The 16,268-nt window shown below is 46.8% G+C and overlaps 2 protein-coding genes across 2 annotated transcripts; both read right to left on the reverse strand.

Annotated features, from left to right (window-relative positions):
* Positions 1–9,050: 9,050 nt before the first annotated feature.
* Positions 9,051–9,878, reverse strand: LOC133891249 (uncharacterized). Its single transcript, XM_062331956.1, has one exon. The coding sequence runs from the start codon at positions 9,876–9,878 to the stop codon at positions 9,051–9,053; it is 828 nt and encodes a 275-aa protein (XP_062187940.1).
* A 12-nt stretch (positions 9,879–9,890) lies between these two features.
* Positions 9,891–10,817, reverse strand: LOC133891250 (uncharacterized). Its single transcript, XM_062331957.1, has one exon. The coding sequence runs from the start codon at positions 10,815–10,817 to the stop codon at positions 9,891–9,893; it is 927 nt and encodes a 308-aa protein (XP_062187941.1).
* Positions 10,818–16,268: the final 5,451 nt, after the last annotated feature.

Here is a 16,268-nt window from a genome sequence, read left to right on the forward strand (position 1 = left end):
CGCAATATTTCTGTCAACGGAAAGCTGGTTACTTCCAATAAGTTTGATGCTGGTTATCAAGGATTTTAATTTCGTTTTACAATTTTTTTCATTGACGAAAAGATCAAAATTCGTGAAATTTTATTGAAATTTTGGTCATTTTTCGTTATCTGCTCCGTGGGTCCCGGTGAAAGAAAATTCCGGAATAAAATATTTCGTTTACCACCAAAATTACTGAAATTTCGGCGAAATTTTAATCCCTGCTGGTTACTACTAGTTACTTCCATTAAGCATGGGTATAATGTACACATCAGTTTGATGCTGGTTAGGAAACACACAGTGACCAATTCTTGCATAATTAATCCGTGTATGATGCACAATGCTGACTTAATTCTCCTGGAAATATGCTTTGTCATGGTCAGATGTTTTGCAGGATTCCTATATATCGGCCACCTGACCCGTAGCTTCGGTGTAGGATAGCTTGGAGATTTGTGCAAGCGGGAAACGGATGGCTATATGTTTTTCTTGTTTTTGAATTTTTTTAAAAAATTCAACATTTTGTATGTAGATGTTGAACATTTTGAATATACTAGTTCAACAATTTTGAACTAGTGTATTCAAAATATTGAACTAGGTTTTTTGAAATGTTGATCTCTTTCAACATTTTGTATGAACTTGTTGAGTTAGGTTTTTTAACATGTTGAATATGTGTGTTGAAACTGTTGAGTTAGGTTTCAAAAATTGTTGATTCAATTATTTCGAATTGTTGAAATGAACGAAAAGATAAATGTAATAAATTAATCACAAGGATTACAAGGAAAAAGAAAAGGAAAAAAAGAAGAACATGGGCTGACTTTTTCTCCACTGCAGGGCCGTACTTAGGCCTCATCCTCGCGTGGTGGGCCTCTTGGGTTGGCCTATGTGGAAGCAAAAATAAGGTGGCCTGCATATACGAGGTCCCCATGTTTTAACATGTGAATCCTACACCCCTTCGATGGTAAATATATATCATTTTTAATAAAACACGATTTCTAATATATAATTTTAATCACTATTTTTTAAGAATATATTTACAAATTTATTGAAATCGTGGTACTATAAAATCATTTTTAAGACAAATATTTTGAAAACTATTATTAGTTAAAGTTTTAAAATTTTGACTAAATATTTTCAAAATAATATGTATCTATAATTAAAAGGAGTATATACTGGTCAATAAGTGGGAACTGAGAGCATCAGGCCGATCAGGCCAAGCGGCGGCTCCCGGTTGGTTGACGGGAAGGATGGTGGGATGAGATTTAGCTTATTTACAAGCTATAAATGTATTTTTCTCTCAGACCAGGAGTCCTTATATATATAACGAGTTCAACCATTCGAACGTACTATTTCAACAATTCAAATACACTGTTTTAACAAAATTATAAAAAAAAATTGAACATGTTATAACAAATCGTTGAAGTAGTTCTGACAAAATGTTGAACGTTACTTATTTAAAGTTAGAATACCTGATCATTAATTTTACGTATAGAAGAATAAGACATAATATTGTATACAGGGTCATGACTCACCTAGGATAAGAACTGTATGTCATGTTTCGTCTTGATTAATTAAAAAAAGATAATTATAATTGTGATATATCTAGATCTAATTCTAAGAATCTCGGTGAGTTATCTCATATTTTAAGTCATAAAGCGATTATCGAATGAATCTAATCGTGGCTTAAATCTATTATATATTTTAATGGGTTATTTATACTCCTATCCGACAAGGCTTGTTCTGTATTGGTTGCCTATTTTCTCATATGGAATTTGATTGTCTAGTTTCTAATATCTTCTCCCCTTTGTCTTCTCCCTAATGCCTCCGTTTGCGCCCCCTCTTATCTTTATATACTCGATCAAGAAGATATTTCATACTCAGAGTTTTTTAACGTAATATTCTTAGATCGTATAACTTCTAAATATCTAGAAGACTCATTCCTAATTCAAGTAAGATTTCCGTTTAGAACACAATAAGCTGCTTAGAATATATACACGTCTTTTTTACCCTATGGCAGTTGCGGAACCCACCGTGTCGAGTTAAGTATATGTGTACGGTGCATACCAGTTCTAAGGATATACTGTATTTCTATTAAATATATATAATTATTAATTATTTATTTCTCATCATTAGGTTTTATAAATTTTTTTAATCAAGTCTTTGAATAGTTGAAAGTGTATGAAATACAATAATTTCATACACCTAGATGACATTAGTTATATTGTAAATAGAATAGAAACAAAAGAGAGAAGAGAAAAAGAAAAATAAAAGAAGGGAAGGAAGCTGGGGGTCTTCCCGCCCAGCCCACCTTATATCAGCCCACCCACGCCCACTTGGTGGGATCAATCTGATAATCAGAATCGGTCGCCCGGTGTGTATAGGGCCTCTCCTTGCCACTCACTCACAAAACTTGTGCTCAGTGGACGAGCATGATCAAACATATGGCAAAAACCTATCGCCATCCTTGTAAAATATTGAAGCAAATTTTCCCAGTTAATTGAGATATTAGAGGGACCGAAACAGTATAACTCATGCGGCCGAGTGTCATCGTCGCTAATTAAATCGATCGCGACCAATGCAGCCCTGCTAACGCGCTTATTAGCTCGCTCGACTAATCATGCATGGAGTAGCTACGACCTTATACATGCATGCATGTCTCCAGTTCTCCACAGCCTTAATTCTCGTGTAAGGCTTACTGCCATTAGTGGCGTCTATCACTTGAGTTTTCTGCCTCCTAACTGATATATATATATATATATATATATATATATATATATATATATATATATATAGGACACCTATTCTATACTCCTAGGAGTATGTACTCCCACATGCAATATACCACCTCAACAAACACTTTATACTCTTTTATCATTTTTAGTATACTCTAATACTAATTCTAAGATACTCCAATATGAGTTGTATGAAAAAAAATTCAATGTTAGCCTTTCATTTTTGCTATATACTCTTTTTTATACATAAAAGAAGTATATACGCAAATTATGATAAAAATCATGGAATTTCATAAAAAATTTCGTGAGATTTGTATTGTAGTATCTTATAATTACTAATGAAGTATATTTAAAGTGATAAAGAAGTATAACACACGTGTAAAAGTGGTATATGAGAGGTGGGAGTACATACACCCAGGAGTACATACTAATTTTCCTATATATATATATATATATATATATGTGTGTGTGTGTGTGTGAGAGAGAGAGAGAGAATTATTTTTTTACTCTCGGACGTACATACTACACTTCTAATGAATATTAAAAAAATATTTTTAAAAAAATAGTATATATATCTCAGAAAATAGTACATACTTCAGTTAAAATAGAATCACTTATAAATCGAGCTAGAAGTATATACACCTAGGAGTACATAATAGTTTTCCTATATATATAGAAAGTCTTTTCTATACTTTGGGTGTACATACCCCCTCTAATGGGTGTTTGAAAAGAGTATGTACATATTAAAAATAGTATATACATCTCAGAAAAATATATATATTTCACTTATAAAGAAGTATTTACATCTAAAAAATAATATATATATATATAAGTAGTATATATTTCAATTATAACGGTATCAATTATGGATCGAGCCAGGAGTATATACTCCCGGGAGTACAAACTAGTTTTCCTATATGTATGTGTGTGTCTATATATATATATATTGTGTGTGTGTGTCGGGGGATAATCTATGATAATGAATCCGGGGTATACCGATCGATGGGTATGTTGATCAATATTTCTTAGTGTTGGATCTAATGGACTCAATAACACGAGGATTTTATCCAAGTCCAGGCCTCCTATGGGATAATAGCCCTATGTCATATGTATTTTTTTATGGATTGAATGAACTTGTTACAGAATGTGTGAACTGGTTCTCAAGTGCTCTGCTCTTGCCTTACTACTTGGGTCCTCACCCCTTTATATACTAGGGGAAAAGGAATATATATATACACACACATACATATACGCCGTACCAAAATAGGTGACAGAGCTATCCTTGATGAAGCCTAGCTATTTCTAACTCATCATGACGGTGGGTATGCATGTCCATCATGCCCTGGTCGCCCAACATGCCATGTTAGGTCCGCTATGCGCCATCATGTTCTCTTGCAAGGTCATCCCGTAGCATTTAATGCGACAAAATGGGTCACCCTGTCTTCTCGCCTGCCCATGACCATGCTTGCCGAAAGTGGGTGCCTGAGGAAAGAAATTCTCTTGCAAGGTCATCCCATAGCATTTAATGCGACAAAATGGGTCACCCTGTCTTCTTGCCTGCCCATGACCATGCTTGCCGAAAGTGGGTGCCTGAGGAAAGAAAAATATGAGTGGACGATATTTAATACAATTTGAAGTACCTACCCTGCGACCAGCAAGGGCTGGTCGCATGGTCTCCTTCTGCGATAAGGGGGCTAGTCGCATGAGCCTCGCCCTAGTCGCGCAGTGAGGCCATGGTCTTAAAAATATCCACTGTTGGCTGACATTTGGCAGTATAGGCCCCCTTGACAGGGCACCCCCTTACCCATTACATCGATAGTAAACCCCAAGGTCTATCACGAATGTGGTGGACTGAGTAGTTCACCGCATAGGTTCATGGTCGTCGTGTGTCGTGTGGTCGCAGTCGGTTCTGGTCGCACCACTTGGGCCCTAGGTAAGCATAAGTTCACCACGGGGTGGTCATCGACGCAACCCACTTTCATGGTCGACTTAGGAAACCACATCCTGAGGGGAGGTTAAACATCCAGAGAGAGAGAGAGAGAGAGAGAGAGAGAGAGAGAGAGAGAGAGAGAGAGAGAGAGAGAGAGAGAGAGAGCATGGGAGAGAGAGCATGGGAGAGAGGAAAATTAATTGCCGCTGGACCTGAGGGAATTTCGGTTCCCTGCTCATGGCCTTTCGAATTTCGAGCGGACTGAACCCCGCGACGGTTGACATACCACAGCACCTTTAAATTGGAGTGCCAATGGTTCCCTAAGAATCCTTTCATCGCCTCCCTTATCCTCCAAGCTTTCGCGCTTAGATCCCTTTGTCTCTGTCTACGTTCTTGCCCCTGGAGCATCTTCCTCCGTCGTCCGATGGCGCGCACTAGCAACGAGCCTGCCTTCCCCAAGTCAAAGTGCGACGTGGCCAGGTTACGGTAGATGCACAACACCGACCAACTCACACGCCGCCTATCCTCCGGGTACTGCGTCAGGGAGAGCGTGCCCACTCCTCACCATGGGAAATCATGATATTCGTCTCTTTTTTCTTCACAGGCCTCGTGCCACCATTCTCCGAATTCTTCACCATCGTCATCTCAAATTTTCCCTATGTTCATGTGGTGAGTAGGCTCTGGTTACTCGTTACTTCCATAGGGGACCACAGCTTTCCGTACCGCTCGCTAGTTATGTTTGTGGTGCCTAGGACAACCCTTAGCATGACAAGCCCTTCGGTGGTGACTAGCGTGCGACCCGAGTGAGGACTTGTAGTCTTGTGGTCGTTATCGCTCAGCTGCCCACATCCCTGCACATCCCTAACGCCGTGTGAGCAGAAATTTTCATTCCCCCCCCCCCCCCCCCCCAAGCGAATTGGTAATCACCATATGAGCAAACAAGCAAAACAAACTAGCAGTAGGAAAAGGACTACAAATCTTACATTGTTCTAGCCCCTAACCGTCTGGTCAGCAGAAAGTTTACCAACCATGCGGTCTGGACCTAGAATCGGAAAAACTTACAAGCCGACAGGAGACTATTCTTGTCCGAGAGATCCTTCAAAATAGAGCATCTGGTCTTTGTATCAAAAAAATTTACAAGCCAATGGCAGTCCACTCTTGTTCGGAAGATCCTGTAAAACCGAAAAATGGCTCACACTCGAGCAACCTTATACACGGAACTTGCGTAACAGGGCTATGTTCCATGAGTTGTGCAATTCATGGCCATCCTTCATGACCAACTTGACTACACATGGTCAGGCAACCTCAACCAGTTTGTAGGGCCCCTCCCATTTGGGGGACAGTTTGTTCTGACCTGCCTTATTCTGGAATTTCATTAGGATGTGGTCGCCTACAACCAGGGTTCACTCCTGCAACCTTTGGTCGTGGTAACGCTTAAGGCTTTGGTGGTACTGGGCTGCTCGAACTATAGCGTGATTGCGGAATTCTTTGATCAGGTTTATGTCATTCTCCTGTCGAGCCACTTGGTCTCCGTCCGACTAGCTGGTTACTCTAGGAGACTAGAGGGCGATCTCGGAGAGGAGCATTGCTTCAGTGCCAAAAACTAGGAAGAATAGAGTTTCGGCCGTGGCTCTACTGGGGGTCGTTCATAGCGACCAGAGTACTGTGGGGAGTTTATCCACCCAACATCTCGAACAACTTTGAAGCCGATCGAAGACTCGAGTTTTGACCCCTTGCGGTATCTTCCTATTTGCCCTTTCAAACTGACCATTTCTGTGGGGGTGTGCCATCGACGCGTAGCATACTTTGGTTCCGATCTCTTCGCAGTAGTCTTTAAAAGTGCTACTGACAAACTGAGTTTCAATGTCCGTAATTATGCGGTTTGGAACGCCGAACCACACTACCAGTCCCTGTATGAACTTAATCGCTGCCGCGGTGGTGATCTTTCTGACCGACTCGACCTTAATCCACTTAGTGAATTTGTCGATGATCACGAACAAGAATTCAAAACCGTCGGGGGCTTTAGGGAATGGTCCCATAATATTGAGCCCCCAAACATAGAAAAGCCAAGAGAGGTATGGTTTGCAATGTTTGGGTTGGTAAGTTGGTTTGTCGACCATGTTACCGACACAGCTCGCACTGTTTCACCAGCTCACATGCATCCGAGAGGGCCGTGGGGCAATAGAATCCTTACTGGAATGTTTTTTCGACTAGAGTCTGGTATAAAGCATGTCTACCACATATGACTTCGTGGATATCAGAGAGTAGAGCACTCTCCTCTTCGGTGATGCATTTCAATTAAAGGTCGTTGCTCCCCTATGGTAGAGGCATCCCTCTACTTGATAACTGGTTTCAACAACCAAATTTAAAAACGATAGAAATGCACGTAATTTTAGATCATGCACATTTTAAACATGGCTGATACGTACTTGATAGTGAATCTGCGTGTTATACATATGCACAAATGATGGGATGGGACACAAACTGTATGAATCAAGAGCACAGTCTGATTCCCATGCAAATGCAAGAGAGCTCGCATCTACACCCTGTGAGAATTTCACCAACTCAAAGCTCACCCTGTGACAACAAAATCGCCTTGAATCCTATCCATCCATTCATTCTAAACTTATGCCCATCCACACACAACGAAACCGATTACCAATCACCGTAAACAAAACCAGTATTTCAGACTTGAAAACTAATCTCTCCTACCTAAAACGTTTGCTAATTTTCTATCGCCGTGCATGGTCTACCGTCTGCCCGTCCTGCGCGCTCGTGTCACCCGCGTGGGCCCGCGTCCCGTGCCCCCACAGGTGCTCCCGTGCCCTCCCGCGCCCGCGCTCACGTCCCGTGTCCCGCCGGTGCAAAGCACGGGCAAAAAACTAGTTAACTTAAAGAGCATACATGTCGCGACCAACAAAACTGTAGATCCCACATAACCATCCCGTTTACATCTCTCTGTGAGCATCTCAACAAATTATACCGAAGTATCCGTCCGTAAAATTCAGTAGCATTACATAAAAAAAAACCAGAAGCTATCGGAACAAAGTATTACAAAAATATTCTAGGAAAATCGTAACAGAAAATAACAACTCTGTTCTAAGCATTGTCTGCAGATCCCACATTTTTCTGTTTCTGGTAAGGGCAGAGCATCTCCTCTCTGCAGATCTCACATTGTACCTGCTGAAGCGTACCTGCCATGTCCATAAAAAATGTATTTATCACCTACAGGAAATAGAGAAGCCCGTTATCGAATATAATCAATAGTTGAGAACACGTGCAATTTGGTCAGAAATTGCAAGAACTTATCCTTGACAGTTGCATTATCTGCCAGGAACAAAAAATTATACGAATAATGCAATAGAACTATCACGTCAATTTAGTCTTAGATAGACCCTCTCGAAAAAAAAAAGATTAGTCTTCGATATAGGTCACCAGGATAGCCATTTCATGTAGCCAAAACATGATAATACTATGAGTGAGCAATTCATCAACTCAATGGTCACCCTGTGACAATAAAATCGCACTGAATCTCCATTCATTCTACATGTACAATTGGTGCTTTAATCTGCAGTATTTCTTGGACTTTGATACCCAAGAAGAAGACCTTCCAAATATGAAATAAGCAGAGATTTCCAGCCAGATTAACTTCTTTTTGTGATTAACTAGGTTCACTTCACCCCCATTAGTTTCTGAGCAATGATTTCCTCTCACGTTGTCATTCATCTCATGCAGTTCAGTAAAATACACCCCCCATGCATGTATAGAGTCAGATAAGTATCTGAGAACATGTCAGTATTATTGGACTTAATAAGAAACAAGTAAAGGACTAAAGGCTAGTAATTGGCACTTTAAGCCACAAATTTTCATAAAGTCAAAGAACACAGAGTGGTACAATTAACATCTAAAACTTGTAAACATTTCCTCTGTATGCTTTCTTTTGTGTTCGAGATTGGTAAACATAATTTTGAGGGGTTTCCCCCCCACTAATTGGAGAATAAGCATGTTTCAAGACGATCAAACACACGGCCAAAATGAAGGATTGTGAACTGTGGGTAACAAGAAAGAATCTGAGAACTTGTCAGTATTATTGGACTTAATAAGAAACAAGTAAAGGACTAAAGGCTAGTAATTGGCACTTTAAGCCACAAATTTTCATAAAGCCAAAGAACACAGAGTGCTACAATTAACATCTAAAGCTTGTAAACATTTCCTCTGTATGCTTTCTTTTGTGTACGAGATTGGTAAACATAATTTTGAGGGTTTTTCCCCACTAATTGGAGAATAAGCATGTTTCAAGACGATCAAACACACGGCCAAAATCAAGGGTTGTGAACTGTGGGTAACAAGAAAGAAGAGTACCTTGAGAAGGATCACCACCTCCATCGTCTACCATCGGGAGGGAGGTTTGGATCACGGATGCCAATGTACGTCATATGATCAGAGGACTGGCCCTCGTCGCCACCATCCGTATGCTGCTGTTGCGACAACTGGGCATGCGACTGGCCCAACAACGGCGGCAGCGGCGGCAGAGATGGGTCCATTTGGAACCCAAGCGGCATTGCCGTCTGCTCCTGCGACTGCGGTTGTTGTTGGATGAGGAATGGCGCGGCGTCGGTCGACCCCCCAGGCAGGAATTGCAACGTCTCGGGCACGGCGTGCGCGTATGCTGCTTCCTGCTGCATAATCATCGTCATCATCTCCTGCTCCCTGGCAAGCTCCGCCGCGGCGACCAGCTGCTGCTCTGTTGCCATCTGCTGCACCATTTGCTGCTGCGGGTCCTGGTGGCGGTGCCCCATCGTGATGTCGAGCCCCATTGCGGAGTACTGTTCCGCGGCGTGGTGTTGCTGCTGTGCGGCTGTGGCCTGCTGCATCATCGTCTCCTCCTGCTCCCTGACGGGCTCCGCCATGGTGGCCTGCCGCATCATCATGTCCTGCTGCTTCCTCGCGACCTCCGCCGCGGCGACCAGCTGCTGCTCTTTTGCCATCTGCTGCACCATTTGCTGCTGCGGGTCCTGGTGGCGGTGCCCCATCGTGACGTCGAGCCCCATTGCGGCGTACTGTTCCGCGGCATGGTGTTGCTGCTGTGCGGCCGTGGCTTGCTGCATCATCATCTCCTCCTGCTCCCTGACGAGCATCATCATGTCCTGCTGCTTCGTCGCGACCTCCGCCGCGGCGGCCAGTTGCTGCGCCTGCGCCATCTGCAGCACCGTCTACTGGCGCGCGTGCCCCAGCGTGACGTCGAGCCCCATCGCCGCGTATTGCACCGCGGGGTTGTGGTGCTGTTGCGCGGCCGCCGCTCGCTGCATCATGTCCTGCTCCGTTGCGACCTCCGCCGCGGCGGCCAGTTGCTGCGCCTGCGCCATCTGCAGCACCGTCTGCTGCCCCAGCGTGACGTCGAGCCCCATCGCCGCGTATTGCGCTGCGGGGTGGTGGTACTGTTGCGCGGCCGCCGCTTGCCGCATCATCACGTCCTGCTCCCACGCGACCTCCGCCGCGGCGGGCAGCTGCTGCGCCTGCACCATCATGTCCTGCTCCCTTGCGACTTCCGCCGCGGTGGCCATCTGCTGTGCCTGCGCCATCTGCAACATCGTCTGCTGGCGCGCGTGCGGCTGCTCGTGCCCCAGCGTGACGTCGAGCCTCATCGCCGCGTATTGCGCCGCGGGGTGCTGGTACTGTTGCGTGGCCGCCGCTTGCCGCATCATCGTGCCTTGCTCCATGCCAACCTCGGCCATCGTGGCCAACTGCTCGACCTCTGCCATCTGCAGCACGATCTGCTGGTGCGGCTGCTCGTGCCCCATCCCATTGTACTGTTTCGCCGGGCGGTGGTACTTCTGCGTGGCGGTGGCCTGCCCCATCATCATGTCCTGCTTCCTGGCGATCTCCGTCGCCGTGACCAACTTCTGCGCCTCTGCCATTTGCTGCAGCATCTCCTGGTGTGCGTGCGGGTGCCCGTGTCGCATCCCGGTGTGCTGCACGGTGGCGGGGTTGTGGTACTCCTGCGCAGCCGTGGCCTGCTGCATCATCATCATCATGTCCTGCTCCCTCACGAACTCCGCTGCAACGGCCGAGTTCTGCGCCTCCGCCATCTGCTGGCGCGGGTGCCCGTGTCCGTTCCCGTCCGGTAAGCCCAGCCCCATCCCGGCGTGCTGCGCAGCCACGGCCTGCCGCAACATCATTGGCTACTCCCTCGCGGCCTCTGCCGCGGCAGCTGAGTGCCGCCCCTTCTCCATCTACTGCAGCATCTCCTGGTGCGCGTGCGGGTGCCCATGTCGCATCCCGGTGTGCTGCGCCTGCACGGTGGCGGGGTTGTGGTACTCCTACGCGGCCGCGGCCTGTCGCATCATCATCATATCCTGCTCCCTCGTGACCTCCACTTCGACGGCCAAGTTCTCCGCCTCCGCCATCTGCTGGCGCGGGTGCCCTTGTCCGTTCCCGTCCAGTAAGCCTAGCACCGTCCCGGTGTGCTGCGTGGTGGGTTGGTGCTTCTGCTGCCCAGCCGCGGCCCGCCGCATCATCATTTCCTTCTTCCTCCTGGCCCTCGCCGCGGCATCCGACTTCCGCGCCTCCTCCATCTGCTGGTTTGGGCGCGGGTGCCCGTGCCCGTCTGGGGAGCCCAGCCCCGTCCCGGTGTGCCGCGCGGCGGGGTGGTGCTGCTGCTGCCCAGCGGCAGCGTGCCGCGTCGTCATTTCCTGCTCCCTCGTGGGCTTCGCCGTGGAGCCCGACTTCGGCGCCTTCGCCATCTGCTGGTTCGAGTTCGGGTGCTTTTGCCGGGGCGCGGCACGGCGCTCCACCCTGGCAACAAACTGCGCCGCTGCGGTGTGGCCGCGCCCCTTCACTTCGTCGGCCTTGCACATGGCCCGCATCCAGTCGTCCTGCTCCTTCGCGACCTCCAACGCTCTGGTTGCCTGCGCCTCCCCGGCCATCCTCACCTCCCTCGGCGCGGCCGCGGTGTCGAATGGCTCGAACGCGGCCTCGGGGCCGACGTACCCTGCTAGCTCCCCACGCGCGGCGTCAACCTGGGCGTGGACCTGCTTGAGCATGTTCTCGAGGACGGTTATGTAGGAGATGCAGCCGTAGTGCGGGTCACGCATCCGCGCCCTGGCCTCGTAGACGAGCGAGTTGACGGCGTCCTGCCGCTTGTCCACCGGGAGCTCGGCGAGCAACTTGGAGAGGTTGCTGGCGCCGTAGACCCTGTGCACGGCGTCGAACCTGTCCGCGTCCTCCGCCGGGAAGTAGGGCGCGAACCTGAACTGCTGCATGCACCTACGCTGGAGCCACCTGCATGCCGCGCACGGCACGAACCGCTTCGCCGGCGACGTCACCTTCTCCTCCTCCGACATCGCCTCCGAGTTCTTTCCAGAGCTCCAAGAAACAAGCAAACAAACAAAGAAAGATTCGGAACCAGCATAACGAAATGAGAGGAAACCAAACGAACAACCCTTGCATTCCGATTTCCGAGCAAGCAAGCGAAGCAGGCAGGGGCAGCTTCCTTACCAAGGCAAAAACGACGACGAGGGGGTGACGAGGAGGGAAGGGAGAGGACAGAAATGGGGGTGTGCGAGGCGTGACGATCTATCTGATTCTGGATGGAGGAGTTCGTTGAGGTGGTGGAGAGCGTACAAGAAGAAGAGGAGTTGGGGTGCATTTGCTTGGCCAAGACAAAGAGGAATGCCTGCCAGCACCGATTACACGAGAGAGGGTGGAGTGGGCCCAGGGTAGTTTTTTGAAATGGTTCAAAATCTAGATGGACCCATGGATTCACAACAGCTTGGTTATTTTTAAATTCAAGATAATTTCCTAGAAAAAGGAACCGTAAAGAAAATTCAGAAAATTTTAGATGATTTGACGGTAGCCTCTTCAATATTTAGTAGTGACATATTTCTTAGATCTATAAGTTAGAGCACAGAGCATGTTTTTTTTGAAACGGGAGGGCTCGAGGGAAACGAGATCGGGTGATGGATTCGGAGGCGGTGAGGGCTCAAGGGGAAACAAGGTTGATGATGGGCTCGAAGACGGCAAGGTGGCCTTGTGGAAACTGGACACAAGGGGTAGAGGCGGTTGTAGTGGAGACGGTGATCACTGCTTTACTTCAACTGCCACTACCTCTTGGGAGCGACTTCTTGAGATTAGAAGCAAAGTGAGATAGGGCGCGGCTGAGGGAGATAGGCTCGGTTTATAGAAGAATTATCACTGCCGGTTTGGAATATGAACCGACAGCGATAATAATTAACATCATTGGTTCGTCTTCGCTCAATTATTACTCCGTCGGTGAGAATATGAACTGACAGTGATAAACCTTATCACTGCTGTTTTAGAATATGGACCGACATATATAGGTATTATTACTGCTGGTTTGTATTGGCTCAATTATTGCTCTGTTGGCAAGCATTTGAACTGGCAGTGATTGTTCTTATCACTGCCGGTTAGTAGCTAGAACCGACAGTGATATCAATTATCATTATCGGTTCATAATAGCTCACAGTTAGATTTGTCAGTTCAGCTTATGAACCAACAATGAAAGGAGGACAGGAATGATCTTTTCTGTAGTAGTGCGTCGAGCTGCTTAGCATCCTCCCAGTGGATCAACGGCAACACGTTGTCACCTCGCTCGTCTACGAGGCCCGGGCGTGCCGCCACGACCCTGTCTTTTGCTACACCAGTGCAACTACCCCAGAACGGGTTATTACAGACGGATTTTTAACCATATCACAGATGGCTACAAGTTTTTGTCTCTACAAAAGTATCTGTGATACCGACCTGTTACATACAGTTTCAGAATCGTCTGCCATAGAGTTACACGCAGACATATTTTCTATAAAACTGTCTGCGAGTAATAAGAATCACAGACGACGGGTTTTGTTTGAACCCGTTCGTGTTAATTATCATAGACAGATTTTTAAAAAAAAATGTCTATATGACCATTTCCCCCTATAAGAAAATTTGTTTCTTGGCTCACACAGATACATACTTCACAATTCACAAATTAAATAGATGCACATCACACATTATTTGGAACATATAAAACCTAGCTAGCTAAACATAATCCCTAACTATACATCATTAGTCGATTGATACCGTCTTCCAAAAAGATGAAATGATTGACATCATGGTGACACCGTCTTCCAAAAAGATGAAAAGTGTTCGACAAACTTAGATTGATCGATGTCGTCTTTCAAAAAGATGAGATAATATACATCATCTCAGCCTCCTGCGTTTCAGCACAATATCAACCCAAGTATCATCTTCAATAAGCAGTTCACAATAATCCGGATCTGGCTGCAACTTGACTATCTCACGCATGAACCAGAACCAGAATGTGTTGCTGCCAAACCGACAGCCATGGTTTAGCAAGGAATGGACGTTCAAGTCTGTCTTACAGTTGATGAAAATTTCTCCATTATGACGAACAACAATGGAGAAATTTGCATTCGGAAGAATAAAATGGAGAACACGATTGACAACATACACATGGTCGACGGAGGGGACCTTCATAGTAGTGAAGAAGGTGAAGTCCACACAGCCGAAGTCGATGTCAATCATTGGCGCCGTCGAAGCCACCATAGGGACAACCCAATCCTGTCAGTTCCTGATTGCCGTGAACTGCGCTATTGCAGATTTACTACAGAAACAAGGGTTTGCCATCAATTACAAACCCTAACTAAACCGCGATATGAATCATATGATACTCACCTCGGTGCAGTGAAAGGGATTCTGCCCCTGCCGAGATCTCGCTTCTCTGACGCTGCTGACGAGTGAGGACTTCTCAGTGCAGTGAAATACTTGGATATGACGAGTGAGGAAAAAGAACACTTCTCGTTGCTTTATATTTAGGGGAGACGAAGGGTTGTGTGTGTGGGAAGCTAAAAGAGCATGAGGAGACGAGTGAATTGTGTTTGTGCTAAGCCAAAAGAGGCAAGGGAGATAAGCGATCAAAATTGAAACAGTTCACGGATCTTTAAATATAGACGATTTTTATAAAAAAAACATTTATTTTTTAACATACAAACACACGGTTTTTTAACGCCATCTGTGTCTATACGATACAAATAGATAAATTTATGGAAATCGTCTATGAGTTCCATCACACCGTAATAACTATCTTGTTACATATACGTCTATCTTAACAATCGTTTAAGAATATTTTATTAGTAACGAGTAAAAAAAAAAACGTATGTGACACACCGTCTACTATCAATACGCCATCCCCATCCTCAACATCAGGGTCAAGCAGGTCGAAGCCCAGCTCGCCGCCAAGCTCAAGGAGCTCACCGACTACACCAGCCAGGAGGTCGTACTCGCGCCCTTCGACCCTGAGCACGCGCCGCGGGGGTCGGTGACCATGAAGCAGTTGAACGCCGGGGTGATGTCCGCGAGGGTGGAGATGGTGCTGCAGGCCACGGCCGACGCGCACGCCGGGACCAGCTCCGTCGTGATGCCGCTGTACCAGAAGCTGGCGCGACAGCTGGCCGCCTCCGTGAAGGTCGCAAGGGAGCAGAGCGTGATGATGCAGGAGTCCGCGCCCGACGCCGGGAGGAGCGCCGACGTGATGGTGGCAATCTCGCCACCGGAGTCAGCCGAGGCCACGCCATCCCTCACCTAGCAGCGGCCGCCGTCACAGGAGCAGCATACTGCGACGGCGTCCGTGATCTTTGCGTCCGTCGACGTCCCGAAGGCAGACGATCGAGGTGGCGAGTGGCGACCCTTTAAGAGGCCGCGACAGGTGGTGGATGCAGAGCAGTTGGCAGCCGCGAGCTCCGCATCCGTGGTGGAGGTCGCGAGGTAGCAGACCGTGATGGTGCGGCAGGCCGCGGCCGACGCGCACGCTCGGCCCACCGGGAGCAGCTCCGGTGCGACGGTGGCGTCCGCGCCGCAGTACCCGGATGAGCAGCTGGCCCAGCAGATGGCGTCGGCGTGGCTGTTAGGAGTCTTGGAGGAGATTGCAACGGAGAAGGACATGACGCTGCAGGCCGCGACCGACGCGCGCGCTGTTCCCGGGAGCAGCTCCGTCGTGACGGTGGCAAACTTGCCGCCGGAGTCAGCCCAGGCTGCGCCATCCCTCATCCAGCACTAGACGCCGTCACAGGCACAATCGGCGGTGGCGACCGTCGGCGTCCGTGATCCAGGCCTCCCGAAGGCAGACGATCAAGGTGGTGACCCTTCTCAAGGTTTTTTTCTTTCTTTTCACATTAATAGTTCTTGATTTCGGCCCTGTGTTTAATTGTCTTGCAACGTTCTTGTTCTCCAAGATGACTCATGAGCGCATATAAAAAAAAAAAACTCAGATCCATGTTTATCAATCCGATTCTTGAAATAAAGTAAAGGCAATATTTACAGTTTTTCAATGTTGATTGTACTATACTCTGTGTTTTCTGAGTTTAGTAAAATTGTGAGTGGAAGTGGAACTTTTTTGCAAGTGCCAATTAGTACCATGTGGTTGTTTCTTATTAATTCTAGTAATCCTGACATATTTTCAGTTAATTATCTGACTTTGTACATGCATGGGAATTTCCCCCGAAAGGATAGCAAGAGCTCTGTCGATTTTATATTAGAAGTGGATCAAAGTTTAGAGGTTACATAACTCTCTGAAA

Source organism: Phragmites australis, chromosome 14, assembly GCF_958298935.1.
Source record: "Phragmites australis chromosome 14, lpPhrAust1.1, whole genome shotgun sequence".
NCBI classification, from domain to species: Eukaryota; Viridiplantae; Streptophyta; class Magnoliopsida; order Poales; family Poaceae; genus Phragmites; species Phragmites australis.

Excerpts from the sequence above, each read along its gene's own strand:
- LOC133891249 (XM_062331956.1), bottom strand. The coding sequence starts at position 9,878 with ATGGCGCAGGCGCAGCAACTGGCCGCCGCGGCGGAGGTCGCGACGAAG.
- LOC133891250 (XM_062331957.1), bottom strand. The coding sequence starts at position 10,817 with ATGGGGCTGGGCTTACCGGACGGGAACGGACACGGGCACCCGCGCCAG.